The sequence below is a fragment of the Garra rufa genome, chromosome 3 (assembly GCF_049309525.1).
Source record: "Garra rufa chromosome 3, GarRuf1.0, whole genome shotgun sequence".
Lineage (NCBI taxonomy): Eukaryota > Metazoa > Chordata > Actinopteri > Cypriniformes > Cyprinidae > Garra > Garra rufa.
Window position 1 is genome coordinate 8360531 of NC_133363.1, and position 19095 is coordinate 8379625.

At 36.7% G+C, this 19095-nt stretch overlaps 1 protein-coding gene and 1 pseudogene across 1 annotated transcript in view; one reads left to right on the top strand and one right to left on the bottom strand.

Annotated features, from left to right (window-relative positions):
* Positions 1–1016: 1016 nt before the first annotated feature.
* Positions 1017–2959, top strand: LOC141330893 (serine/threonine-protein kinase pim-3-like; annotated as a pseudogene).
* A 6013-nt stretch (positions 2960–8972) lies between these two features.
* Positions 8973–19095, bottom strand: part of nfat5b (nuclear factor of activated T cells 5b) — an 83468-nt gene continuing 73345 nt past the window's right edge. Inside the window, exons 10-14 of the mRNA XM_073835651.1 lie at positions 18461–18593; positions 17793–17861; positions 17597–17691; positions 14588–16310; positions 8973–13525 (exon numbers count right to left, since the gene is read on the bottom strand). Coding sequence (XP_073691752.1) covers positions 13293–13525; positions 14588–16310; positions 17597–17691; positions 17793–17861; positions 18461–18593 — 2253 coding nt within the window. The 3' untranslated portion in view covers positions 8973–13292. The remainder of the gene's footprint in view (positions 13526–14587; positions 16311–17596; positions 17692–17792; positions 17862–18460; positions 18594–19095) is intronic.

Here is a 19095-nt window from a genome sequence, read left to right on the forward strand (position 1 = left end):
CACTTTATCCTACTATGAGACACAAAACACTTCTGTATCAGATATAAAGCACGTTAGATCATGTCTTCACAACAGAAATATTGAAATGAAATGAGTATATAAATGGCTTATATGATTATTATAAATGATTAATGATTCATGGAGCCAATATTTTTCAAGAGTAAATGAAAGACGGTTTCTGTGTTAAATTGGCAAAATGAGCATCTTGTATGAATATTAGTTTTATATTTCTTCATGAAAGTGTTTTCGTTTTTCTACATGAATAGAGAACCCCATCAACTAACGTCTACTCAATATATTTTTCGCTTGATTTTGTTTTGACATGTTTTATTTATGTGTATTTTATCAATATTTTGGATGAATGTTAAGGTTTCTCTTTACCTGATGACGCAGTAAAGTGATGCTGAACGCTGATTGGCCTCTTGTCAATGATTGGTTGAATATGCGGGGCAAGCAATTAAATTTAGACAGAGCTCATAATAACATCTCTGATTTATACTCCTTTATGCCAATTTTTGGTAAATCTCACAAGTTAAAATGCGTAAAAAAAGTGCGTAAGAATTCAATAGCGCTTCTTGCTGTTGTACTCACGCACGCAACGTCGGGCGTGCAAATACGTGATTCGAATTTTAGTTGCCATAGCGACGCGTGTTAGGATACGAATTCTGCATATATAAACACTCGAACCCATCAATATCTGTTGGTTGAGAGACGAGGCGATTTCACAGACTTTCGGAGACTATTTACTGTGCTGAGATTGTGATTGTTGAAGGAGTTCGGAGCAAGAGGAGACTATTATTTTAGATTGGAGGATATTTTTTCTGAGTACTTGCATTTTTTAAGAAGTTCGGATTATTTTTGAGGAAAGTTTTATTTTATTGTTCTCTTCTTATTTTGGAATTCTTTCTTTCTTTCTTTCTTTATTTATTTATTTATTTATTTAATTGATAGATTAACTAATTCATTCATTAATTTATTAATTCATCCATTTTATTGGAGTTTGAAGGAGATCGTCAATGGCTGACTTTGGTGAAAGACGAGGTGAGTGTTTTAATTTTCATTTGTTTGTTATTGGTATGTTATGATATGATGTTATACATTGTGTGACTGAATTAATGTGAAGATATGTGTGCAGGTTAACCTATTTAATCACACATTTTTACTAGCTCAGTGATCACATGTATTTTATTACTTGTAAATGTAAACCAGTAAAAGAAACGTTTTATTCTTTGTCACAATTATAATGCTGGGAAACTCAACTACAATTCAAACCCAATAGAAAGTTTTAAAATGACCAATGACATTATTAATAAACATTACTAATAAAGCCTGTAAGTAATAAATGTTTGAAATATTGCATCCTCAGGCCACTCCAGATCCAGGAGTGCTGCTTTCACCCAGACGGATGGTCAGGACGCTGAGAGACGTGGCTCCGGTGATGGCGCTCAGGAACCACTGCCAAACCCAAACCAGACACTGAGCCAAGAGCTGCCTGGATATATTGCACCTCTGCCTTCCGAGTTGGCCGTTTCTGTGTCCACAGATCAGCCTCACAGGAAGAGGAAGTGGCAAAGCGGCAGCCAGGAGGATGAGCGTCCGTCCACCTCATACAGAAGAGCAGCCAAACGCTCCCGCAGAGGTCAGAATACACTGATATTAAACATGCTATGACTCAGTTATTAAATGATATATCACTGAAATGCTGATTAAAGAAACAATGCTGCAACATGTTTTGTGTTAAAGACATTTCTTGTGATCTTGTGTGTTGCAGAAGCGTATGTGAAGGGCCCATTGCTGGGGCGAGGTGGATTCGGCTCTGTGTATGCGGGGACCCGCAGGTCTGATGGACTGCCAGTAAGACATTTCTTCATTCAAACAGCCTTTAGAAATGTTGATATCAGTAAATGTCATCTGTGATCATTAGTCAGTGTGATTTACTGTGCTTCATCTGTCTACAGGTTGCCATCAAGTACGTCTCTAAAAGCAGAACACCAGAGAGACTGAAAGTTGTAAGTTGAGTGTGAATCTGTTCTTGTGTTTGATCCGCATTCAGCGCTGGATATAATGGAGCATTTGTCCTGCAGGAAGGTCAGGGTCGGCTGCCGCTGGAGGTGGCACTGATGACCCTGGTCAATTCAGCTCCTGCCTGCCCCAACGTCCTGCAGCTGCTGGACTGGTTTGACTGTCCCCGACGCTACACCATGATCCTGGAGCGTCCGGATCCTTGCCAAGATCTGGAGACTTTCTGTGAGGAGAACGGACCTCTAGATGAGAGTCTGGCCAAGAAAGTCCTGCTGCAGCTGATCACGGCGCTCAAACACTGCGAGAGCCGCGGAGTCCTGCACCGGGACGTCAAACCAGAGAACCTGCTGATCTCCACAGAGTCACACGACATCAAGCTGCTGGACTTCGGTTGTGGAGATCGGCTAAAGCGCTCGGCCTACAAATACTTTGCAGGTTGGTTTGATCTCACTGAAGTGATCTGTGTTTGTTTGTCAGCTTTTGATGATCAACCAAAGGGAATCTGTTTGGACTGGAACCTTTTCAGATGATGTTTGTGGTCTTGTTGTGTCTCTCAGGCACTCTTCAATACGCCCCCCCTGAGTGGTTTCGGCGGCACCGCTATCACACAGGACCGGCTACGGTTTGGTCTGTTGGGGTGACGCTCTACAACATCCTGTGCAGGTGTTTCCCCTTCAGAGGCTCATTGAGGGTCACCTCCAACAGCAGACTGCACTTCGGTAGAGAGCTGTCTACAGGCAAGAGACAGAAATCACGTCCAGATCCAGGTGAAGTGTGTTGTTTTGTGTTTCTGAAGACTGTGTTGTGTGTAACAGAGTGCCGTCAGTTGATTGGCTGGTGTCTCAGTGCAGCGCCATCAGATCGGCCCACTTTAGACCACATTGAGCGCCACCCCTGGTTACACTGAACAGGTGGCCAGAGACACACACTTATCTGACTCACAGCAGTCATGGCTGGATTGTGTTGTTAGGATCAGACTAGATAAATGCTTTTGATTGTTTATAGGGTGAGCAGGAGTGACACAGGAAGTGCAGAGAACAGCTTTCTGATCACCTACAGAAAGAGCAGAGGATCATGGGCCAATGGCCGCCACACAATGAAGGGTTTTGATCTTCTGCTCCAGACTGTGGATGCTGGAGGAGCTGAACATGCAGCACCAGCTGAAACTGCAGCCAGATGTGCAAAAGATTAGCGAAAGTAGCAAAATATGTATTTTTTTCCCCAATTACAGTATAGAGAAGGGAGAACATATCAGGTGTAAATATCAGGAGCAGGAAGAGATTTGGGCAGAGTGTATAAAAGCTCTGGATTTGTTTGTCTGCCCAATTAGGTCAAACGTTTTGTGATTGTATATATGACTGAAGTATATTGTATATATTTTAAAACACTTTGTCAAAAGTTTTGTAATTGTAAATATGACCATTATAAATTAGTTTTATAATTATTATTACTAAATAAAAACGTTAAACTAAAAAAACAAATATTACTGTTTAATACTTACTTAAAAATAGTATTTAAGAATTGTTACAACCTCTAGGACTAGTCGTAAAAGAATATAAATCTCTCTGGAGACTTTGCAAATTATAGTTAAGACCTGTTGAAAAATGACCAGCATGATCTGCTGAATCGAACTGAGTTTTATGAGCAGCAAGTGATAAGAAAAACCTGTAATGTTATTAATTGTGCCAGAGGCTATCTGTCTTTGTAGTTAGATTATTTAAAGGATTCTTATTGTGTTATTTACTATTTATAGGTATTTATGAGCGATTGAATTTATTTTGAACCATGTGCAATATGTATTATTTGTATATTACCTATGATTTAATATAGTTTATAAGCCTATTGAAATTGCTCCCTGTGGGATTAATAAAGTGTTAAACTAAACTAATTAAGTAATAGTTGACTATAGGTAAGGAAACACAAGATCAAACATATACCATCACAAACCACAAGGATAAATCTCTCTTGTACAAAACTCATAGATTCATGAGCAGGGGTGTAAAAAGTACTCAAACATAATGCACAAATTAAAGTATAATACTCAGTAGGGCTGGGCGATATGGCAAAAATGTAATCTCGATAATTTTTTCCCATATTGAACGATAACGATTTATATTTCGATATAAACTGTTGATGTTGCCAGCTTTAAAATAGTATCCCAACAATGACTAAAGCCACAAAAATAAAATAAAAGTTGTGACAGAGTATGGTAAATGAGAGTAAATGTACAAAATGTAAACATAAATGTATTACAAATTATGTTTTTACAATAATTGTATTTATTTATTTATTATTATAAACACAATTGTTTATTTTCTCTATTATAGGTTGAGCTATTTAAATTAGAGGCAACCACTGCATTTTGAAACAAAATAAATATCAAAAAATTACGACACAGTTCTTTCTTAATCGTATTAAGTGCAGACAATTCAGCCATAATCAAAGTAGGCTACTCTCTCATTATTCAAAGTGCAAACAGAGACGGAATATTTCAAGCATGATACAGAGCTATAGACATACACAACCTATTATAGTCTACATTCTGATAACAGCCTAGATATGTCATTTAGCCTAATTTGCGCGCATTGCGGAGTCACTCTCTAAACAAGGGGGATTAAAATTGCTTTTGAATGCGCGTGCGTTTTTTGCTTTCGGTTTCAGTTTTAACAATCGCGCCAAACTCTCAGCTGAGGTGAGAGTCACTTTTCAGATAGTCAAACCACTTACGGAATTCGTGCTACCTTTTTTTTGTCGACAACTTCAACATCTTTGGATAATAAATCGAGGTTAGTTTCTCTTTCGTCGCTGCTTCCACTCTTTTTTTGTCGTCCTGGTGAAGGGTTGCTTCGCAAAGTGCGGTAGGAAATGAACTTTGTACTTTGACGTGCACACGCACGCTGCACGCTGATTGGCCGCTGTCGCATATTTCTGCTGTGTGATTGGCTCTTAGATTAATCCATATCGAGCAAAAAATGTCTAGAGCTTATCATCGTTATTAACATAAATTTTATCGCGATTCGATATGATATCGTTTATCGGCCCAGCCCTAATACTCAGTAACAGTTTTACACCAGTTGAAGGTCATTCCATGAAATCAGTGCCTTTTCCACAAAAATAAAATACGTTTAATCAACACTTTTTAAATATCCATGAAATGAAGACACATTAAAATGACAAGAAATTTACTGTGCCATCTCAGGCTCATGTTTTGGTATTTTTGTCAACCCTGTTACTGACACAAGCTTTAATGGATACGATAGTTGTAATTGGTTGTAATGTGACAGTGGAGTTCATCATCTGATTGGATCACAACAGCAGTGGTACAGTTGGGTTTCCCTCAGTGTGATTCAACTGAAGGGTCTCCTCCATTTGAAAATGCAAAACACTATTCCAACAGAAAAGTAAGATACTCCATTATATTGTAGAAAGTTGTTGATCACAAATCATGGAGAGTAAACATCAGTAATTCAACCAACTTGTTTAGCTTTAGTTAGGCTATATTTATATCCCAAGCTAACAGTTGTTTGTTGACTTACTAGTAGGTTTACCAGTATCAGTGGTCATGATGTTCGAGAGCTACAGAACTCCATCCTGTTCCAGATGAAGGAGAACGACAGCCTTTTCATATCACTAAAACGTGTTCAATCTAACAAAGACTTGTGTTTTTATTGTGCAGTGGATATGTACAGTATGTTGTGCAGTGTTTTCATCACTCATGATGTTCTGCTTCTCTTTGTAGGACACACAGGGAATTGTGTTCATGTCTCCATTATGCTTCTTGGTGACCCGCACACCCCTCTTGAGCTGACTCTTGAAGTGATTTCCAGACAATGGTCATCTGTCCTGAGAGGAGAGGCACTTCATCTTCTGTCTGAGCCGTGCACACATGACTGCTGAATATGTTTAGTCAGATGAAGAGGATTTGGAAAGTCAAAAAGTTCAAATAAGTTTTATGCAATATATTGTAAATAAACCTGGAGTACTAGTAATGCTAATTTAGATCATTGAATCATTGATAGTTCATATTGATTTAGCATTAACAAATATCCATCTTGATTTTCATGAAATAAACCTGAGAATAACTTTCATATCACATTTTATTTGAGGAACATTTATTTGTTCATCTCTCAATCATCACTGTATTGCATTGCATTATATTTGTCACAATACAAACTACAGAGCTCCGATCATAAAACTAAGTATTTAAATTAGTGGTGGGCCGTTATCGGCGTTAACGTGCTGGATAAAAAAAATATCTCCGTTAATCTATTCTCAAAGTTGGGTTGGGAGCTGGGTCTAAACTACATAAACTGTGATGACTTTCACCTTGATATTTTAGCGCGGATGACGTATATCTAGTTGAATTGCACTGTAGGGGGCGAGAACAAGTGAACAAGGGGGCTTCAACTTCTGTGAAATTACCACATCAAATGAGACGCGCAGACATGGATGCAGCTATGAAGCCGCTTCAGGGCAGGTGCGTGCGTTGCTAGACCCTTTTTACTGGAGCACGTGCCCCAGTGAAAATCTGCTGTGGCCCAGTAAAATCTCAAATTTGAGTTATAATTTACTTTGATAATCCCGAAATAAAGACATTAAACTATATGCAACAACTGAATTGACGCTTCTAAAAGCAACGCAGTTTATTGGAAGACTATGCACGCAGATAGGCTAGTATCCATACCCGCGCGCCTGTGTATTTTACGGGAACGCGCACGTCGTACAGCCTTTTGCGCAGAAGTACTTGGTTACACAAGTTTGTATAGTTAATTGTGTTGTAAATGCAATTGTCAAGCAGTTTGTAATGCATTTTGGAAACAGGAGATGAGCGCCTGGTCTAATGCGCCACCTGGCTTGAGAAACCCGTTCTCAAAGACTTACTTTTAGTCATTATTTGGGTAGCGCACATGTTCTGAATGCCTTCAGCAGAATTTAAATTAGCCATTTTAATCTAGATTAATCTAGATTAATTTCAAGATTTAATCTAGATTAATCTAGATTAAAAAAATTAATCTATGCCCACCCCTAATTTAAATATAATCTTAAGCCACATTATTGGGAGATAGACAGTAGTCAACATTTGAAATGGATTGCAAAAGTTAATCAAAGGTGTCCTAAGACAAGAACGGGTATTGTTTTGGATTTAGGACAATTCTGATGAAAGGTTTTGATCCACTTCAAATGTTGACTACTGTGTATATATATATATATATATATATATATATATATATATATATATATATATATATATATATATATATATATATATATATATAAAATCAGCTTTCAGACGACACCTTTTTTGCATTGTTTATTTTATTTACATTATTATTTATTGTATTTTTTACTGTTATATTTTTGTTGCTGACTTTCAAGTATATATATATATATATATATATATATATATATATATATATATATATATCTGTATACATCTGATTTTCCAAAAATTGACCCTTTTTGGTCAGTTTGGTCAAATGTTGACTTCTGTGCATATACGTGTGGAACAAATTCTAACAGTCATCATAGCTTTTTTTTTTTTTTTTTTCAGTAGATATTGAAATCAGATTAATATAATTTTCCATGTCTCTTAAAAAGACCACAAAGACTCAAAGATTTGAGAATTTGCATTTGTGAATATAAAATTTGCTTACGAAAATAGTTAAATTCATAATAAAACAAATAGGCTATTTTCTATTGGTTTGTTATGATTGGTTCGATGGTTTGTTAGGATTGGACAATATCTGGCCGAGATACAATAACTTTAAAATCTTAAATATGAGCATGCAAAAAAAAAAAAAAAAGAAAAGAAAAAAAATCTAAATATTGAGAAAATCACCTTTAAAGTTGTCCAAATGAAGTTCTTTGCCCATATTACCAATCCAAAATTATATTTTGATATATTTACAGTGGGATATTTACCAAATATCTTCATAAAGCATTATCTTTACTTAATATCCTAATGATTTTTGGCATTAAAGAAAAACTACAATGTATTGTTGGCTATTGCTACAGAACCAGTGCTACTTAAGACTGGTTTTGTGGTCCAGGGTCACACGTGGAATGTAATGGTGTTTAATATATTTATCGGTTATTTAATTCTGTGAATAAAAAATAGACCTACACATGAACCTAATTACATTTTTTTCTCTTTTGAAGTCATGCTCACATATATTGTTTTTATTCTTAAATAACTTTACTTCGACAATCCTGTCTATATGTTATCCACAATATACGAGGCAGCTTCTACATTGTCTAAATATTTGTAATATGTAACCCTGAAACCACAAAACCTTAACAAACCCTAACAAAATCTTAAGTAGACAAATATAGTAGTATATTTGCAGCAATAGCCAAAAAATACATTGTATGGGTCAAAATGACTGATTTTTCATTGCTCTTTAAGATATTATGTAAAGATCATGTTCCATTAAGATATTTTGTAAATCTCCTACAGTAAATATATCAAAACCTAATTTTTCATTAGTAATATACATTGCTAAGCACTTTATTTGGACAACTTTAAAGGCGATTTTCTCAATATTTTGAGGTATTCAAATAGTTGTATCTCAGCCAAATATTGTCCTATTGTAATACATTAATGAAAAGCTTGTTTATTCAGCTTTCAGATGATGTATAAACCTCAATGTCAAAAAACTGACCCTTATGACTGGTTTTGTGGTCTAGGGTCACATAAGTATTTGATGCAAAATGCATTTAAATCATCATTTTTTAGGCTGAGACCAGTGCCCTCTATTGCTCAGAAAACGTAATTGCAGTTCTCTCTTATTTTTTATAAACAGGAAATAGCTCTCTAACTAAATAATACAGTGTTACAATTGTAATTATTATTACTAGATAATGTTATTTAACCCTAACTTTAAAATGTTTTTCTTTCTAGAAACAAAGGTCAATGCATGATAGATGAAAATAAAAAAGAACAAGTGTAGTTATTTTTCTTCAACCTATTTTATTGATACATAGCAGCACATTTACAGAAAAAAATAGCTGCAGGAGTAAAAATGCCCCAACGAAAGCAAAATACTTATATATGATTTTTGTAATAAATTGTCACAAATATGTCAGAAGTAGCTCATTTTCTTTATCATCACATCCAACAGAGACTTTCCAAATTTGACGACACATTATAGCAAACTGACATATAAAACTCTATCGCCATAAGACCTAATACCTATTGTGCACATCATTATGGCACATTAGGAATTATTATATATTCATAAGCAACAGAACAATAACAGTTTAAGCTCCTCTTTGTTAAAGGATTAAAGAAGTCCAACTGAATATGAAAAAAGCTGATTTTTGTGCTGCTTAACTGTTTAAAGCAATATATTGCCTGCTGCACAAAAATGAAACAGAAGCATGTATTAATATTATAATATTGCATATCTTTATCTAGTCAATGTGACACATAGATGTATATTTCTTTAAAGGGCCGTCAGTTTCATTCAAAGTTTGACCAATTACTGTATATTTACAACATCAAACATTATAAATATTAATTGATTTAGTTTAGTATAAATCTTTTGACTGGGATGAGTAGGAACAAGTGTCTCAGTATACAAATAAATTAAACAATTTTTGATATGCAAAGCCTCATTTGCAATATTGAACTATGACTTTTTTATTTTTAACAAACTACCAAAGGACAGACATTGCACTTGCACACTTTACCTATTACATTTGATTGATTTTTATTTTTTCACCCAAAACAGATGTTTAGCTTTCTTAGCTGAACTATAAATAATTCATAATTCATCATTCGTGGTCCCAAGAAACATACAAAATAGAATTTATAGGGGCAATGTTTGTTTTTATGGCTTAAATTCCCCAAAAGATTGATGAAATCATTATAGGAAGTCCAGCAAGTTATTAAATCCCCTAAAAATCCAGAGTTGAGAAGCATGATATCCTTTTGCAATAGCGAAAGTACAACAGAAATGTACAACTGAATCACTGTGCATTACGATAATGACTTTAAACAGCCTAAATATGATGTTACAATGGTACATAGACGACATACTGTATTACAGAAAAGAAATATGTTGTAATTATGCCTTTTAATTGAAATCTAGGCATTGATTCTAATTCTTGAGACACCAAAATAAATATTTTTCGAAAAAGTGAAAAAGTGAATGTTCACATAAATATTGAGTATTGTACAAGGAGATGAAGATAAATCCCATAAAAACTCTTTTTCCAGTTCCTGTTCACAGTTCTTCCCCATGCAGAGATATACGAGAGCACCCTTCAAGCAAAACTTCTCCAAAAAAGAGGATAAAATAGTCTCTACTAAAAAGTAGGCATAAAAATCACCCAAGGTTCTGAGCAAAGAAAACGGTCAAAAAATTTGACATTGAATACCATAGCAGGCTCAAATGAGCCATTTCTGTGACATTACAGAGAACAGCTCCCTCATAATGTATATATATATATATATATATATATATATATTCATTCTGATGCTAACAACAAGACAATCTGCCAACTAACTTCACATCAGCCTAATATAGTTTGGCAGCTTTACATCATGTCTGACACTAGAACACATGAGCTTGATATTACCAGAAATATATAGCTCACATAATGTTCCTCTACATTCAAAAACAAACTCACTTCATAGCCGAATATACAGTTGAAGTCAAAAGTTTTCATACACCTTGCAGAATCTGCAAAATGTTCATTATTTTAGCAAAATAAGAGGGATCATATAAAACGCATGTTAATAATAAATAGTAATAGAAATAGAAAATAATAGTTGAATTTATAAAAATTACCGTTCAAAAGTTTTCATACACTTTTTTTTTAAATATTGTGTTGTTACCTGAATGATCCACAGCTGTGTTTTTTTGTTTAGTGATAGTTGTTTATGAATCCCTTGTTGCCTGCTGTTCTTTAGAAAAATCCTTTAGGTCCCACAAATTCTTTGGTTTTCCAGCATTATTTTGTATTTGAACTCTTTCCAGCAATGACTGTATAATGTTGAGGTCCATCTTTTCACATTGAGGACAACTGAGGGACTCATATGCAACTATTACAGAAGGTTCAAACGCTCACTGATGCTTCAGAGGAAAAAACAATGCATTAAGAGCTGGGGGGTGAAAACTTTTGAACAGAATGAAGATGTGCACATTTTTCTTATTTTGCCTAAATATCATATTTTTGTCATTTAGTACTGCCCTTCAGAAGCTACAGAAGACACTTACATGTTTCCCAGAAGACAAAATAAGTTAATTTACCCTGTTTGAATTAAAAAAAAAAGTTTTCACCCCCACTCTTGCAGTGCAGTGAGCATTTGAACCTTCTGTAAAAGTTGCATACGAGTCCCTCAGTTGTCCTTAGTGTGAAAAGATGGATCTCAAAATCATACAGTCATTGTTGGAAAGGGCTCAATACACAAAAATGCTGAAAAACCAAAGAATTTGTGGGACCTGAAGGATTTTTCTGAAGAACAGCAGGCAGTTTAACTGTTCAGGACAAACTCATGAACTATCACTAAACAAAAAAAAAAAGCTGTGGATCATTCAGGTAACAACACAGTATTAAGAACTGTTATTTTCTCTTGTGAAATATCTTATTCAGCTCAGTACCAAATAAAAAATAACATGCATTTTGTGTGATCCCTCTATTTTGCTAAAATAATTGACATTTTGCAGATTCTGCAAGGTGTATGTAAACTTTTGACCTCAGCTGCACAAACATCAAACCGCCTGAGCCACAAAAATGGCCAGTTTTTGAAAAAGCAGATCAAAGGTTTAACATGGTCTTCGCTTTTGACATGCCGATGGCTATTTATTGGCTATAAAAACTATTACTGCTACAAAAGATAAAGGGTTGCTTCCCCAGCATATTCAGCATTTCTATTAACTGTATGCCAGTATATTCAGAGAACCTGTCGATAATACTGGTTGGACACTCCCTTCTGATTTGCCAATAAAAACAATCGGCCTTGTTCCAGCGTACCAGACACTGGTAAATAAAATAACCCATCACAATGACACAAAATGATATAAGCATAAACTATCCATATTTTAGATTCAGTAATAGAATAAATTTAATTATGACACACTTTTATAAAATAATATGTCACACATACGCATGTATATACGGCACTCAGACATGCGAAACAAAGCAGACACTAAGCTAAATGAGATGGCAAGAAATTACGATGTAAACCAAAATCAAACATAAATACCAAAATCAATTTGTTTTTCAGATTAACTGCTTTTTTAAAGCAGGAATGTACATTTCTAATTGGTATAGTATTATACGGATTAGAAGTCCAAAGAGATGAAAGACACTAGAATACAGTAAACATGGTTTGAGACAGACATCTTGATGAAATGTCGACAAGTCAGGAGTAACTAACCACGCTAGAAACATATATAAAGTGCTAGAAGGAAAATGCCAAAACACTTAGATATTTTCTTTCCCCATTTGACTAAATAACATATTTTTCCAAAAGAGAAATAGCTTATAGATACTCAAGTGTACTGAGACAGAATGTATTATTGACTTTTTACAAAAGTGTTAAAAATAAAAATCTCACTGCAGGCTGCTTCTATCAAGCATTCTTGATTATACGCTTAGTTTACAACTAAAAATAGATCACAGAGTTATCCAAGGCTCACTGAGAAAGTGGGGAGTCTACAAATCATGTTCAGGCATAACTGCAGACATCCCATGTGTCCCGATCATCTCAAAATGCTGTCACTGTAAAAATAAAGAGATACTCAAGGCACCTTTTCAGTTCACCAACGAAACCCTCTGGGGAATCTCTAGGTTTCCAGGTGCCTCAAATATCCTACTGTGTACTCAAGGAACTTCAATATATGTTTCAAACGCCTCAAAGCCTTTATTTATGATGGGGTTGCTGTGGAACTAATGACAGTCTTTATAGCAGGAACATATGGGTTGCATTTTGTTCCTCAGAGAACTGCTCTTCGTGAAAAACGCATTGAGGTTCTCCAGAGGGTTCTGAAGTTGCAGATCATGGATTGACTTGTGAATCTGCCAGATCTTTATTGGGAGACTCTACTTTCTCAGTGTCAATGTGTAGCGTTAATGGTCTAAAACCCTGTGTTGCTTTTTATTTTAAGGGGTGTGAACAAAATATCTCCAACTTCAATATCTCCAATCTCCTATATTCTTGAAATATCCAAAAAAAGACAGCCAACTATCCAATAGGTGTGCAAGAAATATCTACAATCAAATATGGAATGGGGATATTGGGCAGCTACACCTTGAAGGACTTAGTAGGAGATGTTATTGCCTTGCTCCTGAAGGCTCACCAGAAGGTCGTCAATCTTCTCCATGTTCTGAGAGGTTGTCAAGGTGGTCTGCACAAGTCCAGGATCAGGCATGGACTGCCCAAGTAAAGACTGGATTTGCCCCTCGTTCTCTTGCTGGCTCTGTCCAGACTGATTGATGGCAATGATCTGGTCAGACAGTGTCGATCCTTGGCTGTTCATCAGCTGATGGCACTCTGTAGATAAGAAATTGTTTGAATGAGTTACAGCTCTGAGTCAAACAGGTCTAAAGCAAGTACAGTTGAAGTCAAAAGTTTACATACATGTTAATAATTTGACCAAAATAAGAGGGATCATACAAAATGCATGTTATTTTTAATTTAGTACTGATCTGTATACAAAATTTCACATAAAAGATGTTTACATATAGCCCACATGAGAAAATAATAGATGCATTTATAAAAATGACCCTGAATGATCCACAGCTGTGTTTTTTTGTTTAGTGATAGTTGTTCATGAGTCCCTTGTTTGTCCTGAACAGTTACTCGCTGTTCTTGAGAAAAAAATCCTTCAGGATCCTTCACAAATTCTTTAGTTTTTCAGTCTTTTTGTGTATTTGAACCCTTTCCAACAATGATTGTATGATTTTGAGATCCATCTTTTTAAAATGAGGACAACTGGTGGACTCATATGCATCTATTACAGAAGGTTCAAACACTCACAGATGCTCCAGAAGGAGAAAAAAGTTTTCATTCCCCAGCTCCTAGTGCATTGTTTCTTTTCTGAAGCATCAGTGAGCATTTGAACCTTCTGTAATAGTTGCATATGAGACCCTCAGTTGTCCTCAGTGTGAAAAGATGGATCTCAAAATCATACAGTCATTGTTGGAAAGGGTTCAAATACACAAAAATACTAAATAAAAAAAGAATATGTGGGACCTGTAGGATTTTTCTGAAGAACAGCAGGCAGTTTAACTGTTCAGGACAAACAAGGGACTCATGAACAACTATCACTAAAGAAAAAAAACATCTGTGGATCACTCAGGTAACAACACAGTATTAAGAATTCACTGTTAAACTTTTGAACAAGGTCATTAACATAAATTTAACTATTATTTTCTCTTGTGGACTATATGTAAACAACCTTTATGTGAAATATATTATTCAGGTCAGTACTACATAAAAAATAACATGCATTTTGTATGATCCCTCTTATTTTGGTAAAATAACATTTTGCAGATTCTGCAAGGTGTATGTAAACGTTTTACTTCAAATGTATGTACAAGAAAATTGACTAACCATTCTGAATCTCAAAGAGGAACAGGTCTGGCTGCTGATTCTGGTTGGGCTGGTTGAGGCTCCCACTCATTGTGGTCTGAAAGAGTTGACCAGGCTGTTGTACTGGAGAGGAAGTGCTGGTCTGAATTCGGGTTACATCACTCGGTGGTGCAAAAAGAGGTTCTTGAGAAGTCATCCCCCCTTGGGCCATGAAGAGGTTTACAGACTGTGAAGGGGCTGTACCAGAACTTGGAGCCAAATGCATTGATTGCTGGTCTTGGAAAATGGGTTTGTTTGAGGACGGGTTGACCCCCATGGCCGTCTGATCCTGAAATGTCATGGGTTCAGACGACTCCTGTTGCCTGACTGGAACCAAACCAGCCTGAGAGAAAGGAAGGGAAGTGTTCTGTTGTTCTGGAGAAGCTAGACTGCTGTTGTTCATCGATCCTATTTGGACTTGGCCACCGAATAATAGATTTGAGGTCTGCTCTTGTGTCACTGGAGAACCTAAGGATCCGAGGAGTAGGCTAGCCTGCTGCTGCTGCTGCTGACCAGAGGACAGTTTGCTTGGAGATTGGGAGATGCTCTGGAACATGGACCCAGGTTGGGCATGCTGTGGTGACTGCTGCTGCTCCATCGGAGCACCTTGCTGAATTGGGGACAGTTGGGGTGGAGTCTGAAACACAGATGGAGCCTCGAGAGAAGAAGTGAGAAAGGCAAGTTGCTGTGGCTGGCCTGGAACAGCATTTGGGGAAAGAAACATACTGGTTGCAGAGGGCTGAGCTTCTGCAGACATGTTGGACCCACCGAGAACCGTGAGATTGCTTTGGAAAAGAGAAGCTTGGACCTGATCCTGGTTGGGTGAGGTCTTCTGTGTGTGGAAAAGAGCCTCCTGTGGGCTTTGCGCTTCAGTCATGGCTGTAGGGTTGTGAAACAGGGAAGGTGAGGAATGACTGGGCTGCTGCTGAAGAAAGCCCGTTGCTTGTTGAAACAAGGATGCTTGTTGTTGCTGCTGCTGCTGCTGTTGTTGTGATGGGGTTTGCTGGAATAGGGAGCTACCTTGGGAAGAGCTCTGCTGCTCTGAACTGCAATGGATTTGAACCTGGGGCTGAAAGAGCTGATGTTGAAGGTTCTCCAGAGCTTGCTGCTGCTGGTGTTGCTGCTGCTGCAAATGGATTTGCTGCTCCTGTTGCTGGATGTGCTGCTGCTGTTGCTGGATTTGCTGTTGCTGCTGTTGGATTTGCTGCTGCTGTTGTTGGATTTGCTGCTGCTGCTGTTGAAGCTGATGATGCCTTTGTTTTGACAGTGAGTTCTCACTCTGGATATGGATGTTGCAGAATCCTTTCGCTTGCAGCTGCCGCACAGCCTGCTCCAGTTGTGCCACCTCATCTGGAGGTAGAAGTGAGAGCTGCTGCTGAGAGCTGTCATCAATCTGGGAGAGCCCCACCACTGAACCGCCGCTGTTGCCTGTCCTCTCCTGTCCAAGACTGTCTCTGTGTTCCAAGAGGAATGGCTGAACTCCTTGCTGGAGAAGAGATTTATTAGGCACATGGAAAGAGCCACCTGGTGCAAGATTCTGTTCCTGGATGGTGCTGAATGGTTCTTTGTTGGAAAAGACAGAATTCGGAGATTGATCCTGTTCTCTTGTTGGGTGTGCCAGCGGACTGGAAAATTTGCAGTTGTTGGTGGAGATCTCAGCACTCATATCTAAGGCTTGCTGGGCTGAATTGATGACTTCAGAGGTCTGTTGGGTTACAAACAGAAGTTCAAAAGTTTACATATATCTTGCAGAATTTGCAAAATGGTAATTATTTTAGCAAAATCAGAGGGATCAGACAAAATGCATTTTATTTTTTATTTAGTACTGACCTTAATAAGACATAAGACAAGTAACATAAAAGATGATTACATACACTTGATTTTTAATACTGTGTTGTTACCTGAATGATACACAGCTGTGTTTTTTGTTTAGTGATAGTTGTTCATCAGCCCCTTGTTTGTCCTGAACAATTAAACTGCCTGCGGTTCTTCAGAAAAATCTCTCGGCTCCAACAAAGTTTTGGTTTTTCAGCATTTTTGTGTATTTGAACCCTTTTCAACAATGACCGTATAATGTTGAGGTCCATCTTTTCACACTGAGGACAACTGAGGGACTCATATGCAACTATTACAGAAGGTTCAAACACTCACTGATGCTTCAGAAGAAAAAACAATGCATTAAGAGCACGGGGGTGTAAACTTTTGAACAGAATGAAGATGTGTACATTTTTCTTATATTGCCTAAATATCTTTTTTTCATATAGTACTGCCCTTCAGAAACTACAGAAGATACTTACATGTTCCCCAGAAGACAAAATAAGCTAAATTACCCTGATCTTCAGATTTAAAAAGTGTACACCTCCGGCTCTTAATGCATTGTGTTTCCTTCTGAAAAATCAGTGAGTGTTTGAACCTTCTGTAATAGTTGCATATGAGTCCCTCAGTTGTCCTCAGTATGAAAAGATGGATCTCAAAACACAGTCATTGTTGGAAAGGGCTCAAATACACAAAAATGCTGGAAACCCAAAGAATTTGTGGGACCTGAAGGATTTTTCTGAAGAACAGCTGGCAGTTTAACGGTTCAGGACAAACAAGAAACTCATGAAAAACTATCACTAAACAACAACAACAACAACAACAACAACAACAACAACAACAACAACAAAACACAGCTGTGGATCAGTCAGGAAAGAACACAGTATTAAGAATCAAGTGTATGTAAACTTTTGAACACGGCCATTTCTATAAATTTAGCTATTATTTTCTCTTGTGTTCAATATGTAAACATCTTTTATGTGAAATATCTTATTCAGGTCAGTACTAAATAAAAAATAACATGCATTTTGTATGATCTTTTGTAAAATAATTAACATTTTGCAGATTCTGCAAGGTGTACGTAAACGTTTGACTGCAACTGTATCAAAATATACAGAAATGCTTGATGCAGTGCTGATTTATTGTGGTGGTTTTTGTCTCAGGATTTGTACAAACCTTGAAGGCTGAGGGGTTACTAGAGACCTCCATTGGAGTGACCTCTTCTCGTTTAACTAGAGGCAAAACTTGCGTCATCAAGGCAGTATCGATTACTATATGAAACAAAAAACAAAGAGCCAGTGACACTTACATAACCCTGGCTGTCATGAAGCAATATTGTGTAATGCTAATAGACACATAGATGCTTGCTCACCTTTCATTTGTTCAAAACAACAAGGTGTCACCGATGGCAAGTCTTCCTTTTTCACGGAAGAATCGACAACTGTAAAAAAGCATGTTTCTAGATCAGTGATTTTAATGAATGCCTTCCAATACTGTTCCTGGAGGCACATCCAAAATGTGTACTGTTGGTCTGCCTGCAGGAACAGGGTTGGAAAACACTTTTTAAAGGGGCTATATGTAACTTTCTGAAATTTAAACTCGCGACTGACACCTGTGGCCAAAAAACGGAACTGCTCTTCCTTTCTGCTCGCTCTCGTACGTACACACTTCACAAGTCATCCGCTGCAAAGAAGTCAACATTATGTTTACAGAGGTAAGAACAGTCAAATACATATATTGTTTGAGAAAGTTTGTTTGCAATATATATGACTAGCGGTATGAACGCGCTTGACGTCACATCCGCAGACAGCGTGCGGAAAATCCGACCCGGCAGAAAAAAGGAAAAATAGGACACAGGCTTATAGGTGCACCCACTGTGAGCTGACAAGGTGTCAGTATGCTCATCGGGAGATGTTTGAGTCATAAATGGTCAAATAAAAAGACTATTGTTACATTTATTTTGGGGAAAAAGTTACATATAGCCCCTTTAACAAACCTGTTGTGATTAAGAGTCACGTTTACGTTGGAGATTAAACTGACCTGGCTCTGGAGTGTATGTAAATGGTTGAACATCATGTGAACGTCCAGCATTCGTAACAACATAAATACCAACAGATACAGGAGATGTGATAGTTGGATTTTGATATGGAGGGACTTTGACTATGAGGTGATTCTAAAAGGGGAGAAAGTCAAAGATTATAAAAAATGCACAGTTTATTTATTCATTTACTGCAGCTGAATCTGACTATTTTTCTCATCATAACATCAATAGTGAGCAGCATTTACTGGAGTTTGGTATATATAGGGTACAATGGGGTAAAAGGCACCTTTGATATTATTTTACTCTAAACCACTAGATGGCAGAGAAACTTGGCGTAGAACTTTCCAAAACATCTGCTTTTCAAAATGCACATGCAAATTTGGCTGATCTTTAATGCGATCTTCGGCAACAGTGCAAAGCTGATTCTTTGCTTACTTGATCTAATATTTGATGTTCATTAAAAACATGATATTAATCATATCATATAATAAAATATAATTTGTTGTTACTACTGTAAATCTATATTAAATTATTATGGAATGTCTTTCAGTACTTTTAGGTTCTTTATTTTTTTTTAAAGGATTTTGTTTCTGTACTTAAAATATATATACGTATATATAACATATTTTAAAAT